The sequence below is a fragment of the Strix uralensis genome, chromosome 6 (genome assembly GCF_047716275.1).
Source record: "Strix uralensis isolate ZFMK-TIS-50842 chromosome 6, bStrUra1, whole genome shotgun sequence".
NCBI classification, from domain to species: Eukaryota; Metazoa; Chordata; class Aves; order Strigiformes; family Strigidae; genus Strix; species Strix uralensis.
In genome coordinates, this window is record NC_133977.1 from 2122028 (window position 1) to 2139252 (window position 17225).

At 62.1% G+C, this 17225-nt stretch overlaps 1 protein-coding gene across 1 annotated transcript; it reads right to left on the minus strand.

The window, feature by feature from the left end:
- Nucleotides 1–811: 811 nt before the first annotated feature.
- Nucleotides 812–16838, minus strand: LOC141945023 (fas-binding factor 1 homolog). Its single transcript, XM_074872354.1, has 31 exons — nucleotides 16821–16838; nucleotides 16069–16182; nucleotides 15697–15771; nucleotides 15341–15646; nucleotides 14608–14635; nucleotides 13983–14027; nucleotides 13594–13663; nucleotides 13097–13157; nucleotides 12510–12560; nucleotides 12283–12370; nucleotides 11641–11721; nucleotides 10816–10929; nucleotides 9794–9947; nucleotides 9435–9568; nucleotides 8970–9069; nucleotides 8457–8849; nucleotides 7708–7785; nucleotides 7358–7452; nucleotides 6590–6648; nucleotides 5713–5847; nucleotides 5410–5510; nucleotides 4827–5000; nucleotides 4208–4315; nucleotides 3798–3937; nucleotides 3380–3498; nucleotides 3127–3249; nucleotides 2603–2779; nucleotides 2275–2412; nucleotides 2037–2169; nucleotides 1559–1668; nucleotides 812–960 (listed from the first exon to the last, which is right to left on the minus strand). The coding sequence occupies exons 1-31, from the start codon at nucleotides 16836–16838 to the stop codon at nucleotides 877–879; spliced, it is 3606 nt and encodes a 1201-aa protein (XP_074728455.1). The 3' UTR covers nucleotides 812–876.
- Between the last annotated feature and the right edge of the window lie 387 nt (nucleotides 16839–17225).

Sequence of the window (17225 nt, forward strand, 5' to 3'; positions counted from 1 at the left end):
ACCCAGTCATCGAGGGGCGGCCTCACCAGTGCCGAGTCCAGGGGTAAGATCCCTTCCCTGTCCCTGCTGGCCGTGCTATGGCTGATACAAGCCAGGATGCCATTGGCCTTCTTGGCCACCTGGGCACACTGCTGGCTCCTGTTCAGCCGGCTGGCAATCAACACCCCCAGGTCCCTCTCTGACAGGGGAGAGAGATGGAGGGCAGACAAACTGTGGCTCTTGCTACCGTCTACTTCACATCTGCTCGCAGCCGTGGTTAAGGATCATGCCAGGGGCTACAGGTACCGCACCGAGGGGAACAAGTACGAGGGTTTGAAGCTCGGGCAAGTGGGACTTTGAAGCCTGGTCAAGACAACCTGCACTAGTGATGAGAAATTCATCAAGGATAGACTTTGATCTCCAAACCCTAGAAAACAAGTGGAACACCCTGGATCATAAAGAGAAGGTCTGGGATTGTGCTGAGGATGAAATATTGGACAACCTGGCACAGTGAACAACCGATTCATTCACGTGGCAATGAAACTAACTTCTGAGTGTCCTGGAAGTGAACTACCCTCGTTATAATACTAAAACACACACACACACACAGAGGTTCAGAAGACGCTGCCCAGGTTGAGACCCTTTCCCTGAGCACACGTAGTAGTAGAAGCATGAAGTATGTTCATCACTAACCAATCTGTATCCAATAGGCGTATGTGGAAAAGCCTCTGATTTTTGTGTATAAAAGCAGCACAAAAACCTGCTGTTGCTGTGCTTGGTGTGTGGAAAAGTCCCCCGAGCGCCCAGGCCTCAATAAGTACAGTAACTCTGGTGAGCGTGTGAAGGGGGGTTTATTGAGCAGCCATCCCCTGGGCACGGCATGGGGACGCCACCCCTTCAGCCTGGCAGAGAAGCAACGTTGTATGGTGCTTTCTTCAGGGACTCCAGGAAGAGCTGCTCGTTGTCTAGGTAATAATGGTCCTGAGAAGAGAGGGATGGATGGAAGAGGTATCAGAGAGTGCCACAGAAGGGGGCTCACAGTCCCGAGTGTCACTCATGAGGGAGAGAAGCATCCCAAACCCTCCTTCCTGTAGTGAGCAGGGGGCAGGTACCCATCCGTGGTACCCCCTGGGGTGTGGGGGCTCCCCCCGCCCCGAGCCCACAACCTCACACTCTGAGCAAGACCCACAGCGGAAGCCTCAAAGAGCAGCCCCACCTGGGGAAGGACCCAGCAGGGAATCCGGGGCTGACGGCAGAGGACGGGGACATCGTGAAGCCAGAGGCCAGCAGAGCTGGCTTCTCCCACCCAGGGACAGGGCGAGGACAAGGGCAACCCCACGGAGCCGAGGATGTTGTCCATGAGCCTGAGACCAGCTGTGAGGATCCACCCGTCCTTGCTTCTGGCATCACTCCTCTAGGTGCCCAGGGCTTCTACAAGCCCGCCCAGCCCCACAGCTCAGTAATGATCTGAGCCACAGCCTGGGCTGTCTCCTACCAGGCTCAAACCAGGCTTCACCCAGCCCTGCTCCCACCCAGCGGGTTTGAAGCCCCTTCCCTCCCCGGTCTCCCATCATCTCACCTGCAGGGCTCGGAACTTCATCATCGCCAGCGTGGCGCTGAGCTCGGCGGAGCTGGCCCTGGCCAGGAGTTCCTGGATACCTCCCGGGCTGCCGATGGGAGGTGGAAAGCCTGGAACAGAAGCCCGACTGTGTGGTGCTGCCGCCATCAGAGGAACCGCAGACGCAGACGACACAGCATCCCTTTGGGTGCTGCCTGCGTGTCCCTGCAGCAGGGTCCTCCCCACGCTCCCAGTGCAAAGGGGCTTTAACCCACCGGCCTCTCCCTTCCTGGCCCCTCTGCCCTCTCCTGGCACTGCCCTGGCTCAGAGCTTCGCTGAGCTCCTTCAGAGGACGAGGAGGCCAACTCCCATCTGAGGTTGATACACAGGGGAACTAAAACAGCCCCCAGCAACAGCCCAAGCCTCCCGAGAAGTGGAATACAAGTGCAGCTGCGCCCCAGCACGTCCCTTCCCACCGGCAGCAAGCACAAAGCCTTACGCAGCGTGCTGGAGAAGCCACTCGCAGGGACACTGGAGTCCCGGCCTGCGATCCGCAGCATCGTGGGGCTGTTGGGCAGCTCCTGGCGCAGCTGTTGAAGCTGGCTCCTCTGCTGAGCCATGCTCAGCCGGTCCTGCCCCGTCCCAGGGAGAAAGGGAGAGAGAGAAGCTGTTGGCAAAGGTTCGGGCCCTTGGCACGGTGGCCCCAGGCCCAGAAGGGAAGGCGAGGGGGTATTTGCCTGGTGCAGACGCTCTTCCTGCTGCCTGAGCTGCTCCAACTGCTGCTGCAGGGCCTGCAGCCTCGACGGGTGCTGCGAGTCGACCCTGATTGCCTCCCGCAGGGCTCGCTGCCCTTCCTCGTACTTCTGGGAGGAGAGCTGCAAGGCAGAGTGGCTGGGGAGGCTGGGGACAGGGACCCTCGCTGCCCTGGGGCAGGACTCCTTTGGGCATCCCCTCCTTCCCCTTCCAGGACAGGCTTTCTGTCCCTTCTTTGGCAGGGCTGTGAAAGCCCAGCTTTGCTGCCAGCCCGTGTGCAGCTGGGAACGGCAGCGCAGATGCTCCGCTTACCTCGGTCACGCTTTTCAGCTCCTCCTCCTGCTGCCGGACGCGCAGCGCAGCCCCATTCACCTTCTCCCTCTCCGCCTTCAGCTCCTGCCAGGACTTGTCCAGCAGCTCTTTCTCCCTCGCCAGCTGCTCCTCCCTGGCTCTCAGTGTGTGGACCTGCATCTTCATCTCTGCCCGCTCCTAGGATGGGCACAGGGGAAACCCATCTCTGCCACTGAACCCCGGCCAACACCCAGAGGCTGCTTCAAGCCCCCGGCGCCTGGCGGGAACCCTGCACGGAAAGCTCTGGCCCCAGGCTCCCCGAGAAGCTGCAGCACCGTGCACGCACACGGCAGCCTCTCGCACCCGTGTGCCAGAGGCTTGGTCTGAGGGCGATTCACCGCGCAGCTGGGTGTGGCACTGAGGAGGCAGAGGAAGGATGCTGCAGCCCAGCACCCAGCTCTTTCCTCCACCACACACCACAGCGCAGCCCCGCTCACACTCACAGGACATGTGAAAAGCACCTGGAGATCTCCGCCCCACCTCACCTTCGCCCTCTCCAGCTCCACTCGCTCCACAGAGAGCTGCTGGGTCACAGCTCGCTGCTCCTCCTCCAGCGAGTGCTGCAGTGATTTCGCTCTGGAGCGCTCCGCCAATGCCCTCTGTCGCTCCTGGTTCAGACACAGAGGAGACACAGATGCCATTCGCAGGCTCCAGGCCAGGGACCGCCAGTGGGCGAGACCTACGGCCCATGCCCAGACAGGAGGGCTGAGCCGGACAGAGGACACAGGGTGGGCTCACCTGCTCCAGCAGCCGAGTCTGCTCGTCCAGCCTGGCCTCCATTTTGGCCACCACTGCCTGGAAACGGCGCCGCTCCTCCTCTGCGTCCCTCTGCTGCTGCAATAAGCTGTCCTGGAGCACTGGGGAGAGGCAGCAGCGGGGCCGTGAGCAGCGTGAAGAGGGAAGCCCCGCTCTGTCCATCCCATATTCACAGAAAAACTGCACGCGTTTGTGCTCAGCACCTTTGGCACATCCCCCCAGGACACCGTTTGGCAAAGGAAAGACCCCGAGATGCCCAGGGACCAAGGCAGGCAAGGCTCCGCCAGCCTTGGCTCCCAGCCTCTGGCTGACTCGGAGCACCTTCTCCCCGTTTCCTGGGTGTCCCCAGCCCCAGTGGGGACCCCGCGGCCATTTAGGCACAGAGGAACGGCAGACGTACCCTTGAGCTGCTTCTCCTGCGTCTGTGCCCCCATGGCCAGCTCCCGGGAGGTGCTCTGCTGTGTGGCCTCCATCTTCTGTAAGAAGTCACGCAGGTCGCTGAAGAACTTCTCCATCCGATCCACGACGCCGTTGAGAGTCCTGCGGAGAGCAGCGAGGGGAGGGTCACCCCAGGGGGACACACTTCATCTCCCCACGATGGAGAGGGGGACGTGTGGTGGGCCAAAGGCTGGGCAGCCCTGCCCCAAAGAGCAGAGCAGTATTCCTGCATCGGCAGAGCTCAGCGTCCCTGGAGGCAGGGGCTGGGAGAGGGGATGGCCCCTGGTGCCACAGTCCGAGGCTGCTTCCCCGGAGGACAGGGAACACCATGGCCAGGGACCAACGCGGGGACGCGACGCCGGCCATCGGTACCTGCTGTGCAAAGTGGCGCTGGTCACCGCCTCGACCTCCTGGTCCTTCATCTGCTTCAGCCGCTGGAGCTGCTCGTCGTGCTCTCTGCGCAGCTCCTGCACGGACACCCTGCAAGGAGCCCGCCACGGGCTGTTACAAACCGGGGCTCCCCGTGACGGGCAGCGAGGACGAGGCTTGCTCAAGGGCCTGGGAACCAGGTCCCAGGAGCTGAGCTGGCACGGGGCTCTGTCCCAGGGCATCCACTGACAGGCATCCGCATTGGGCACGGACCACAGCTGGGGGGACGGGCTTCTCCACCAAAAACAGATTTCCAGTTGACCCCCACTCTGTGGACATCAGTGACTCACTGACCTGGATGACAGGGGTTTGGGGGAGATAAAACACTGGGCTCAGCACCTTGCAAAATACAATGCCTTCACTCGGGAAGGACGTCTCCAGCCACATCTCCCTCTGTCCGGCTACAAAGCAAATCCCCATTCCAAAAGCCGCCCGACTGCCCACAGCCCAGTGCTTCTGGAGTCTCCTTTCTCCTGTCACCGTGTCCCCAAACCACTCCCCAATTCCTCTGCCACAACCAGCAGCACCGGCCCCACGCGTGCGCCGCTCGTGCCGCTCTCACCTCTGCAGCTCTCGCAGCCGCTCCAGCTCCAGCGCGCTCCGCTGCTCCAGCTCTGCCCGCGCCTGCTCCGCCTCCTGCCTCTGCCCCAGGAGCTGAGCCGCCAGCTGCTCCTTCTCCTGCTGCAGCCTCTGCTCCCGCTGCCTGCAGGTCTCCTCCAGCACCTTCACCTGGCTCCTGCCCGCAGAGGTCACGGCCAGGAAGAAGTGTTACTTTCAGGGCAGTAGCCGGCCCTCTCCACCCACAGCGCACGCGGGGATTTCGGAGCAGAGCGGCGGCGCTGGGGGCGTGGGGAAACACGCGACTCTCCTCAGCCCGTGAGCCCTGGCTGGGGACGTGCTGGCCCTGGGACCGGCTCCTCCTCCTTCTGCCCTACGGACAGTGTCGGTGAGAGCGGAACCCCCCTTGGCTCACCCGTGGGGCTCCTCTCTGCCCCCACCAGCTCCACACCCACACGGCTGTGGGCCGGCCCGCCCCAGGGACGGATCTGGGCAGCGCCCCAGAGCTCCCACCCCCGCAGAGAGGGACAGGGCTGCAGACAAGGCCCTGGCAGAGGAGGGGAGCACGTGCTCTCGCCTGTGGGTACCTGTGGGTGCTCTCGAGGAGATCCAGGTCCTCCTGGTGCCGCTGCCGGAGGCTCTCCAGCAAGAGTCTGTCCTCGGCCCGTGCCAGCTCCAGCGTCCGCACCTGCCGGCCACCCGGGGAGAAGGTCCTTGTGCCGCCCAGGGGACAGAGCTCCCACAGCAGCACTTGCTGGCCGCAGGCTTCTCTGGACAGGCAGCTTCCTCCTCTCTGCCCCGGCCCCCCTGATGCCATTGGGAGCAGGCATGGCCCCTGCTCCTGCCCCGGCTCACCCCTGCTCCCCTGTCCAGCCGGCGATGGGGCTCACCTGGCTCTCCAGCTCTGCCACACGGGCCTGGACACGGAGCAGCGCTGCCTGACAGCCTGTCACATCCTCGTGGGGCTGGGCAGTGGGAGCCCCCAGACTCCTCTCATGCAGCAAGCCCAGGCCTGGGGACTCTGCCTACGGGGACAGAGAGACAAGACCCAGGCCCTTCAGGATCAGGGGCTTTGTGGTGCGGCCATCGGCCCCCAAAGGCAGGCACGTGCCTCCCCTGCAGCTGTGCCATGGCTGTGCAAACCTGCGGAGACACAGGGACGCTCTCGGGGAGGTAAAGCCCTGGGGAGAGCATCTCCTCCCAGCCCGGGAATGGCGACCCAGCCCCAGCCTCCTGCAGTCCCTCCTCTACACATCTCCAGCCCAACCCTGCTGCTGCCCAGGTGACACTCGGCAGCCCCTACCCCAGACACAAGCATGCGGGGCTCTTCCTTCTCTGGGGACAGACTCGAGGATAAGGCCTTGCGAGGCCTCTGGGAGACAGCGTGTGTCCTGCCACCAGGGCTGGGCCACGAGGCCCAGCTCGATGTGACCAAGCAAGCCTCTGATGTCTCATTAATAGGATACAGAGATGCCTGGGGAACTCTGTCAACACTGCTCAGGCAATGCAGGGCTCTCACTGCACACGATTTACAAAGCAGCCACAGCACACACGCTTTGGCCCGACAAATACAACTCGTGGCACCTCGGGGCTCTCCAAAGCCTTTGCCTCCATGAACACAGGCTCCCAGGGCTGCAAAGCGGGGCACAGCCATCCTCCTGCCCAGGGAGCACGGGCAGAGCTGGGTGACCCTGAGTTGGCAGGGGAGGGCTCACGATCACCACCCCGATCCTGCACCTCTCGGGGGCACAGGCCCAGCAGACCTACCTGAGCCAGCGGGGCAGGGCCCTGCGTCTCCTGCTCTCCCGGGAACAAGGCTGCGGGGACTGAAAATTCAACAAGTCTGTGATGCAGACTGGCCAAGGGGAACCATTCCCTCCCAGAAGGATGAGGGCCTGGGTCTCCTCGGCAGAGCGAGAAGGATCCTGCCCTGCTCTGGCAGTTGGGGATGGGGACGGACGCTCAGACAGGCGTGTCCAGACCCGCACCCCTACCCCACCCCACGCACAGTGACAGGGACTCTGCTCTGCAGAGGAAGTCTGGGGGCAAAGCACGGCTCCTCCTCCATCTCCATCCACTAGGGAGGAGGCTGGGTCCCCTCAGCCACTTTCAGTGGCCTCTGAAGTGGCGCTCAGCCTCAGCCTAGGGCAGGAGGGGGTCTGCCTGCACACAGAGCTAGTGGGACGAGTGTTGGGGCAGCAGGAGGGAAGAGGGAGAGAGAAGGGACAGCACGAACTTAGGCCCACCCATTGCTCAGACAGAGCAAGTCCCCAGCAGCCCTCTGAAACCCCACAGGCAGCACTGCGGAGCTCAGCGCGCCCCAGCACCATGTCCCCACCGCGCCACGACACGGGGATGGTGGGATCCTGCAGCCTGGCAGCCCCCTCCAGCAACGGCTGGGCAAAGCCCGGGCAGCGTTCACACGGACAAGGGCGATGCTGCGGCTCCTGCCTTTTTGGGGCTGGTTGTTTTTGCAGGGCCGGGGGGACCCTCTCTGCATCCTGTGCCCAAAGCAGACAACCACATGAAACGCACCCGGGGCGCTGGCGTCTCTGGAAGGATCCCCCTGTGCAGCCTCCGACGGGTGAGCTGAGGCTTGTTTCGCAGTGCTGAGCCAGGGGACTGGTGGCCTGCGTGGGCACAGAGACACGAGTGATGCACAGCAGCGCCGCAGCTCAGGGAGAGGCGCGCAGACATTCTCCTGCTCGGCATTTCGGGGAGTTTTTAAACTTCAGAGCCGCCTGCCCTCCCGCTTACAGAGGTGCCAGGGCAGTCTGATCCCCGCTGGCTACTAGCCCTCCCCGTTGCCCCATCTCCCACACGCAGCTGCTTTCTGCAGGACACCCCTCCCGTGGAGGACGCCTGAAAGGCAAAGGCGGCCTTACCTGGAGCTGTCTGTGCTCGCTGCCTCGTCCTGCACGGCGGCTGCCTGCGGCTGTGCTCCTGGGGAGGCTGCTGGCCGGCTGCAAGCAAAAAGCATCCGATGTGGGAGAGCCAAGGAGGCGAGGAAAGACAAGATCCTCTCCCCCAACACCAGTTCCTGCCTGGCAGGGGAAAGCCTCTGTCCCACTCAGCTGCGGCAGGATTCAGCCTTTGGGCTGCAGGGGGAGCAAAGACACCTCAAAACCTCCCTCGCCGCTGTTCCTCCTTGCTGCATCCACCCCCTTCCCCTGGGCAGCACCAGCCCCAGCTAACACAGCCCTGCCCACGCCACAGGGCTCTCTGTCTGCAGTTCGCTTCCCAGTCCCCTTCAGTGGCACGAGTCGGGACCTGGGTCCGTGTCAACTCAGCTGGAGGAGGTGCTTTGCCTCAACTAGGAGGAAGGAAGGGGAATGAAGGCAGGAACGAGGAGCACGGGGCGGGGAGCTGGTGGGAGTGTGCTGATCCAGGACAGCTCCGCGGGACCCACGGCACTGTGTGCCCTCTTGGCTACAACTGGCAGGAGAGCCCAGAGGTGTGAGGGGACTGTGGGCTGGATCAGTGGGACACAGCCCCACACTATTACCCCACCCTGAGACAAGACAGTGCTTAAAATTAATTTCTCAGATCGGAGCCCAGGGTTTCTGAGAGCTCCTGCTGGAGCAGCTACACGCGGAGCAGACGGGAGCACTGCGGCCATCAACCATGTCTTTACCTGACAGGAGAGCGGGGAGGCAGCCCTTCAACTGGGGCCTCCGAGGGCTTGGCATTCCCCTCCTGGGCCTTCGCCTGGGCTTGGGCTTTTTTGCGTCGTAAGGCAGCGCTCAGCCAGTCCTCCTCCTCCATTGGGTCAGTTTTAGTGGCTGCCTCCTCTGCAGCCGGGAGCTGTCTGGCGGGGCTGGGCCGCCCAGCTGCGGCAGGGCTGGGGGAGCTCCCTGCAGGACTGGCCTTCGCTGGAGATGACAGCTCCAAATCCAAAAAATCTTCATCTTTCAAGCCCAGCCAGGCACCTCTATTCCTGCGGCCCCGCGCGGGGCTCTGGCTGGCTGTCGGAGGAGCTTTGGAGAGGGGCTCTGCTTTAAGTTCACTGTTCTTCTCGGCTGAAAACCTGCTGTGAGGAGAAGCAGTCACATCCCTGCCTGCGAAGGGACACCGGGGACCCTGCCCGCTCCGCTCAGGGACAGCGTGGCCGGTGGCTGGAGCTACAGACACACAGAGAACTCAATACCTCAGAGGCTGCCTTCTCGCCGGCCGGCCCTTGGCTGTGGAGGCCACCGAGGGCTCGTACGCTCCAAAGACAAAATCCTTGCGCTGACCCTCTTCCTTCTCTGTGCAGACAAGCGGCCTTGAGTCAGCGCCCAGAGGAGCAGCCAGCTGCAAAGACTCCAGCCCTCCTCCTCCTCCCCCCCTGCAATTCCCACTGACGTTGCTGCCTCTGGGAAAACACTGCTGGAAACGTCTTGCCCAGAAACCGGTGAGCAAGGGGCCTCCTCGGAGTGGCTGTGAAAAACTTTTGTGGGGAATCAGCCCACGGCCAAAGGCAGCTGAGTTACAGCTCCTGTGCAAATGCTGCCAGGCTGCCGCGAGGGCAGAAAGGGCATTTCCCCTGCAAGGGCAGTAGAAATCAATCTCGCTCGCCCAAGCCAACGCTGCCACCTCTGCAGCCCTCCCCAGCGTCCCTGGCTGTGCTCACCTGGCTGCTTTTGGTACTTCGCCTCCTGTGTGACCTCCCGGCGCTCTCCCAGGCCTGGCTCTTCCAGGGTTCTGGCCACGGAGCCTCGTCCCAGTAACTCGTCCAGCACAGCGCGGGCTGGCCGGACCTCCTCTCTGCTGGGGCACAGCGGCAGATGGGTTTCTCCCAGAGGCAGGGCTGGTCCTCCTCACACAGCCTTGCCAGCCTGCTCTGCCTCTTCTCTGCCACACAAGGCTGCTCCTGCCCCTTTCAGGGACCCACAGGCACAAGCTCGGCATCCCCCACCCACCATGGTGGCACCATCTCAAGACACAAGCCATCCCCCTCCTTTACTCCCACCGCCCCTTCACGGCCCTTACTTTTCTGCCTTCTTGCCCTGCTTGCCATCTCTTCCTGGGCTACTGCCAAGGCCCAGTGCATCTAGCAGGTCGTCGCCGTCGTCTTCAAAGGTGATCTCCTTCCTCCTCTGCACTGGGGCCGCGGTGCGCAGGGGCGTCTGGGCTGCGGGTGGCTCTGGGGGTGGGATCACACATCGTAGGAGGTTTGAGCTGGGCTTGTCTCTTTTTTTTTTTCTTTTTTTTCCAACAAGAGATCAGAGCAGCCCTGCCTGCTCTTCTCTCTCAGGACCGTTTACAGAGACACTTTTAAATAGCTCTTTTCAGTGACCAAATCTCACAGCAAGTGACAAAGTGGCAACGCGCTACTGCCTGGTCCGTGGCCACTGATGGGACATTGCTGGTGTCACTGACACACTGGGGTTTCCAGCTCTGGCGGACACCAGCAGCTTCTTCAGCTTTGCAAGTTTCCACTCAGAGAATTCCTCCCCACCTTCACCCAAAGTCCCTCTTCCACCACTGCACCTTAGTCCTTGCCCCAACCCACCAGCTGCTACTCGTGCCCAGAGGGGATTTTTCAGGGTGAAAGGAGGTTTGAGGGGACTACCAGACCCATTGGCATCCCTGCAGCAACAAGAGAGACGAGTGCCTGTAACACGGTCACAGTGCAGCTGGATCCCACCCAGAGGTGCAACTGTGCTTTGGGGTGGACCAGCGAGGCCCTCAGCCACCCAAATCCTGACCCACAACCCTGGTTCTCCTCTGGCCGCGTGCAGAACAGGCTGCATGAGTCCAAGGGAAGATTTGAGACTCCATTCCCAGAAACGAAAAGTCAGTTCTGTAACCTCTAGCACACTGCAAATATTGAGCACTCAGGGAGCTGTTACCAGCTGTAACCCCGCTACCAAGTTGCTCCGTAAAGGGCCGTACTGGTTAACAAGAGATGCCACTAGCTGGCTTTCATTTAACATTTGGACATGACACAAACTCAGCCAGGCTGCTGATTCATTTAATACAAAGAGGATGCATCAAGCAATGCCGCTTACCTTTCTCCTTGCTCTGTTTTTCCTCAGGGATGCTTTTAGTGACTGTCGGAGATGGCTTCTTGGGTGCATCCTGCTCCTCATCAGACAAGAGCCCCGACAGAGGATCATCTAAATCTGGCAATTACCCCGTAGGGGCAGAAAATAAAACAATAAAAACAAACAAAACAACAAAACCAAGGTTATTGAGAACAACGCCTCTGTGCTAAGCCAAACACTGCTCCCCACCATGTGCACGTGGGGACAGGAGATCATCTCTGCCCAAAGCCACGAACGCAGACTCTGCACAGACCCGGGACACCCATGAGTATCTCAAAACTGGGCTGCTTTAACGCTTGACCACTCTTTAGGCAATGACAAAGGGGAGGACAAAGCCCACCTAAATCACCTAAAGCCAGTTAGTGACTGGAACAGATGCTGACCTCGGTTAAAGCGCAGGCTCTGACAGCCAGATCTCAGCTGTGCCAGGAAACCAGCCCCCCTCTTTGGAAGGGGGACAGAATCCCCCCCTCCCCGATACAAGGGTCTCCAAGTGCTACAGACAGGCACTAAAAACCAAAGCACGGCTCAAAAAGCAAACGCCCTCAGGAATCCTCTCCCAGCCCCACCCTGGGGAGGGCTTCCAACACTGAGCAGTCTTTTTTTTTTTTCCTTTGGTCACCTCTAAGGGATGAGCTTTGCACGGGCATCGCAGGGGTGAAGGATGCTCTATGTCATTAACCAGCCAAGCCTTTGGGTGACAGAAGAGGCAAGCTACGGGCAAAGAGCAAGGACAGAGTCCTCAGCTGCCCCCACACATCCATGTGCTGAATGGAAGCGACATCCTACCTTCCAAGTTGAATTTCCTGTACTGTCGGGAAGCAGCGAAGGATGACAGCGGCTTCTTCTCCATCACAGGTCCAGACTCTCCTGCAAAGAGAGGCCACAGCTCTCACAGACAAGGTACTGCGGAGATGGCCCTCTCCCACCCTGGCTGAAGGTCACTTCTCTGGTGGCAGCCCCCTAAAAGCACATCCTGGGACACACAGTCAGTCCCCTCACGGCCCTGGGGGGTGGGAATCTCTCTGGAGGGGCCTCCTTGCAGGCAGAGAAGGAGAAAAGGGCTTGGGGAAGAGCAGGACAGGTTGGGGACAGGCACGTCTTAAATGCACCCCCCTGGCTCTCCTTCCACGCAGACCAGGCAGATCCCTGCTCTTTGACCTGCACCAGGCAACAGCCAAGTGGGGTTTGGTGGGAGGCGGCAGCGCGGCTGTTGGGGCGGCTGATGGCAGTGATGTTATCACAGCGTGACGAGAGGCCGGGCCAGGGATCAACCAAGGGACAACACACAGCCAGAATGACACTTGGTGGCTGGGACAGCCCCAAAAAACATTTTAGGGAACAAATCCACTTTTCATTCCCTATCGCAGAAGAAAATATGCCCTGCTCGTCTGGAACGAGGCTACGACAAGAGCACAATCTCCTTTTCACCTTTCCCAGGGCCTTTCACGGTTGTCTTCCCTGGCGCAGAACCGGGTCTCGACGCTCCCAGCAGATCAGCTTCCAGGTCGTCCAAGTCCTGGAAAGCAACAGGACGGCGACAGGAGCAGGGCGAGCGCTACTCCTGCCTCAGCGCTGCTTCTCCCTTCGGAGGTTGGTGCTGGAGGCCACGGCTGCAGCCCACGCGGGGCTCAGACCAAGGGTATTTCTGCACTGACCTTCAGGCTCTGCAGCAGAGCTTGGGGCTCTCCACCGGAGGCACTGGAGCCCTGCGTGCCAAGGAGGGCAGAGATCAGAGACAAGCAGACTTTGGAAACTCCTCACCCCTCGCTTCCATGCTCCAGCCCCCGCTTTTCCTCACTGTTTGGAATGGGAGAACGCACGCCCAGCTCCTCCTGGGGTGCCCCTCACTGGAAACCCCCTGTGCCTTGATTCCTTTGCTGACATCCTACTGCCTCTGGGAGAAGCGTCAGCAACACCCAGGCTGGTGCTTTGGGTGAGGGTCCTTCCTGTGACGCTTCCTCCCAAGAGCACCCAGCAGGGCTGGGCTGCAGCACGACGTGCCCCCCTGGCTTTGCTCCAGCTCACCCAGGGCACCCGCAAGCCCTTCTCCCACCATCCACCCGCTCCCCCGGCCCAGCTCCCCTGCAGCCACGTCAGAGAGGGGTCACCTCTTCAGCCAGACCTCACGGTTCCCCCCGATATCCCACTGCTGACTTGCCTGGGGTGACACCAGGGACAAGCCTGGCCTGTCTCAGTCCCAGCCCTCGGGGTACCCAGGCTCTCTCCCAAAATTCGGGCTCACCTCTGCAGCTTCCACATCCTCTACAGGGAATCCGTTGAAGAAATCCTCCGCTACACGGGACCTGCGACACAAGCCCGGGGGTCAGCAGCAGCACCCGTGAGCTCGGCAAGGGCGCGCTGGGGACAGCCAGGCCAGGTGGCGGCAGGCGGAGGGGACCGCACGGGCACACCGCGGCAGCCATGGCGTGCAACAGAAAAGGGGGCGAAAATAGCACCCGCATAAAAGATGGGAGTGCTGGGACTGCTGCAGTTAAGCGAGCAACTCTCCTAAGGCAGATGTACAGGAGATGCACAGGGCTGGGCGCACCCAGCTCCCGCTGGAAAGCTTCAGGCTCTGGGCTCCCAGTTCCCAAAGGCATGGCCGGTAACTCGCCTTCCCGGGCAATCGCTCTCGGGGCAGGGAGCGAGGGGGAGAAGCCGAGGACGGGGCAGGTCACAAGGACTTGGGGAGCACAGAGAGATCTCCAAGATGAGAGGCTCTGTCTCAAAGGCACTCACTTCTGGCTGACCGGCAAGCTGCTGCCCCTGGCCAGCCGCGAAGTCCTCGCAGAATTCACGGGGCTTTCGTCTGGAAACAAGACAGGGAGATGTGAGGATGACGGACACGGGCATATTCCTGACCTGGGCACCCCAAAGGGGGATTTGCTGTCTCCCCAAGGGACACAGAGGCTTTTCATCAGAGATGAACTTCACTCGGCCTCCCCAAGCTGACGTCCAGCCTCTTCAACGGCCTCTGACTCTGGGAAACCCTGCTTGCTGCTTCCTCCCCCTCACCGCTGGAGCCCCCTTGGAGACCACTGGCTGTTGCACCAGCACCTCCCGCTCCCAGCAGGGGAGGAAGAGGACAAGGATGCTGCCCTTTCAGCTGCAAAGAAGGTTCCTTTTACCGTCCTCGTATCCCAGGAGGTCACCAAGCAGGTCATCCACAGACCCTGAAACCAGACACATTAAAGGCGCTGAGGCAGCGGAGCTCAGCACGCAGGTGCAGACAAGCTCCCAGTTTCAGCATGCCTTGCTCTCCTGAAACCCCCCAAGCATACAGGTTTGGGCTCACGCACCATCAGCGTAAGGCCTTCCTAGAGAGAACTGCCAGGACCTGACCCAGTATTGGGGGCAGAAACGGTTTCGCTTCACTTAGCCAGAACGGAGATCTCTCTACCAAGGAGCCAGCGTCAGTGTCCGGGGCTGCAAGAGGCCCCCAAACAGGCACCTGGGCGTTAGGGGAGGGGAAGAACTGAACTAAGGGCATCGATTCTGCCCTGGGCTGGGGAAAGCCCGCAGGAAAGGGCTGGAGGAGCCCCATAAGCAAAGCCCCTCGCTGGCAGAGGCGGGCGCGTGTCTCTGCCTCAGGGATGAGACGACGCCGCAGCTGCAGCTCTCGGCCAAGGCCCCGCAACCATCGCCGCAGCCAGGACCCCCACCTGATCCCGCTGCCCCCCCGCCTCCGGCCCCGCGTTCCCGCAGAACAAAGCACCTACGGACAGCGAAGGGGACGCGCCCCAGGCTACGTACCGCCGAAACTGCTCGGGGGGGCTGCAGCCTGCGGGGAGAGACAAGTTCCCTCAGGAGAAAACGGCGCGGGGCTGGCCGGGTCCTGCTCCAACCCCGCCGGAGCCAGGGGCAGGGCTCTCCACAGCACCCCACAAGCAACAGCGAAGCCCCCCCGCCCCCCTCCCGGCCCCGCCGGTCGGGAAACGGCCCCTGAACCGCCGGAACCCCGAGACATTCCCACCTGCAGCGGCAGCGGCGAGCACAGCCCCGCCCGCCCCCCGCGGGGTCCCTCTGCCCCCCCCCAGAGGGGCCGGAGCGGCACAGCCGCATTGCCCGGGCCCGCCTCAGCACCCCCCGCACTCACCATCGCGGCGCCCCGGCCTTCCCCTGCTCTCCCGCCGCCTTCCCGGCTGCTCCCGCTCTCCGCCGCTCCCTGCAGGGACACAAGGGTCTCCTCAGCGGCCGGCCCGGCCCGCGGCACCCCCCGTTACCTCTGGCCCACGCGATCTCCTGCTCCTGCCGGCCGCCCGGCCGGCTCCGCGCTGCTCCGCCTCGCCCGGCCGCTCGCCACAAGGCTCCGGCGCTGCACAAGAGCCCCGCAGGGAGCGAGTCCCGCCCGCCGCCGCCGCCGCCGCCGCCGCCCCGGGGAGCCCCCACCTCGCCGCCGCCGGGCGCCCAACGGCCCAACCGCCGCCTCTCCGCACCCGCCGCGCGGCGCGCGCTGCCCGCCCGCGCGGCTCTTCACGAGACAGACCCCCTCAGCCGCGGGCCGCGGAGGCGGCGGGGGGGGCTGCAGCCGCTCCCCCCAGCACCGGGGGGCTGCGAAGCGCGGCAGCAGACCCTGCAGAGGACGAGACACACGCCAGAGGCTGGCGGGGCTCAGAGCATCGCCCGTGCCCGGGAAGGGCTTCGCGCGGGGACACCCGCCGGCGGGGATTTGATTTCGCTCCTTTCGCGCCCTTGGGGGGAACTCCCTGGCGTCCTCCCCGCTGCCAGGGCTGGGTCCCCGAGCAGAGCGGGGCACAGAGACCTCAGCACGGTGCTCCCGGCAGCTGCCAGCCTGGGAGCCAGCAGAGAGGGGCACCCACCGCTGCTGCAGCCACGCGTCACCTCCCTTTGCAGCGACGAGGGCTGGCACACGGGCCAGCGGCCAGCCAGGGCCGCGTCCCGCTCCCGCACCTTTCCCTGCCAAAGGACAGCTCCTGCTCTCCGCACATGCCCCTTCACCCACCCGCCGCTCCTCCTGCTGCGGGGCAGTGCCCCTTCACCCACCCGCGCACATGCCCCTTCACCCACCCGCGCACACCAGCGCTCCCACACGCAGCAAAGATGTCATCTGGGCAGCCAGTCCCTGCGCGGGTGGCAGGGGGACTCCTCTGCCCGGAGGGGACTGCGGTGTCTGGGCAGCGCCTGCCTTCGCCTTGTCTTCACACAGCTCAGTTCCAGGAGAAAAAGCTCCCACCCTTCCAGCCCAAACCTCACCTCCTTCCCCTCGCAGACGGGCTGGCGCACACCCTCCCAGGCAGCTGAACGCTGCCAGGACGGCCTCGGGTGACAACGGTTCTGCAGACCCCACACACGCGGCTTTGCTGTCACCTGCCGGGCGAGGGCAAGCGGGGAGGAGGCCTGTGCTGCAGCTGGGGTGCTCACCGGTGGGGGGCTGGGGGGTTGGAGCCGTTGCCGAGTCACAGCCAGACCTGAAGCCACCCCCCAGACTGCCCCTGCACTCAGGGGGTGTCTTGGGATCGGGCACAAGTCCCTGTGTGTCCCAGCACAGCTTCACAGAATCGCAGAATCATCTCAGCTGGAAAAGCCCTTGAAGCTCCTCCAGTCCAACCATGAACCTCACACTGACCGTTCCCAACTCCACCAGATCCCTCAGCGCTGGGTCAACCCGACTCTTCAACCCCTCCAGGGATGGGGACTCCACCACTTTTGCTTGTGTTTCCCAAGGACTCCTCAGGTGTTTCCCCTCGGCCTCTTTGTGTAGACAAAAGTAAAACGCTCCCTGTTTCACTCACTGAGAGCAGACTCAAAGCCCTTAATGGGCACTTGGGCAAACTAAGCTGAGGGGAACTGGAACAAAAGGACACAGAGGTAACAATCTAGGGCAGGTGATCTCGCTGGTTTAGGAAGAAGGTGCCTGGACTTTACTTCACAGCGTGTGCTCTGGAAAGAGCAGACACCGTGAAGAAAACCAAGTACTTCTTCCCTCGACCACTGAAGACCCTCACCTTATTTTCACTACGCATGCTCGGAGTATGGAAATTAATTCCGGGAACTCATTACCATAAGACACCCCTTTCCAAGAAATCTCATGAATAATTTGTGTGTACGTAAACTGATGTCCCTTGCTAGATCCTGGGAGCCCTTATAGTGGAGAATCCCCAGGGCGACCCCAGCGCTGCTAATCAAGAATTCCTGCTGAACGGTTCCGTTGGATTCTGACTGTTGAGTGCATTTCTCTGTTTCAGTGGAAAGCGCTGGATCATCACCCTACCCCAGCTCCGTCCCCCCACACCACTGCTCCTCCTGCTTGGGGTTTGTACCTGCAGAACACAACAGCTCTGTTCACTGCCCGCTGAGGGAGAATTAAAATGAGTGAAAAGGATTTCACTTTGTAAACGGGCCACTTCCTC

Bases quoted from the DNA above. Each gene is read 5' to 3' on its own strand.
- LOC141945023 (XM_074872354.1), bottom strand. The intron at 5,848-6,589 runs GTAGGTCTGCTG...CTGTCCCCGTAG, and splicing joins GCCCTGCCCCGCTGGCTCAG to GCAGAGTCCCCAGGCCTGGG. The intron at 2,170-2,274 runs GCAAATACCCCC...GGGACGGGGCAG, and splicing joins AGGAAGAGCGTCTGCACCAG to GACCGGCTGAGCATGGCTCA.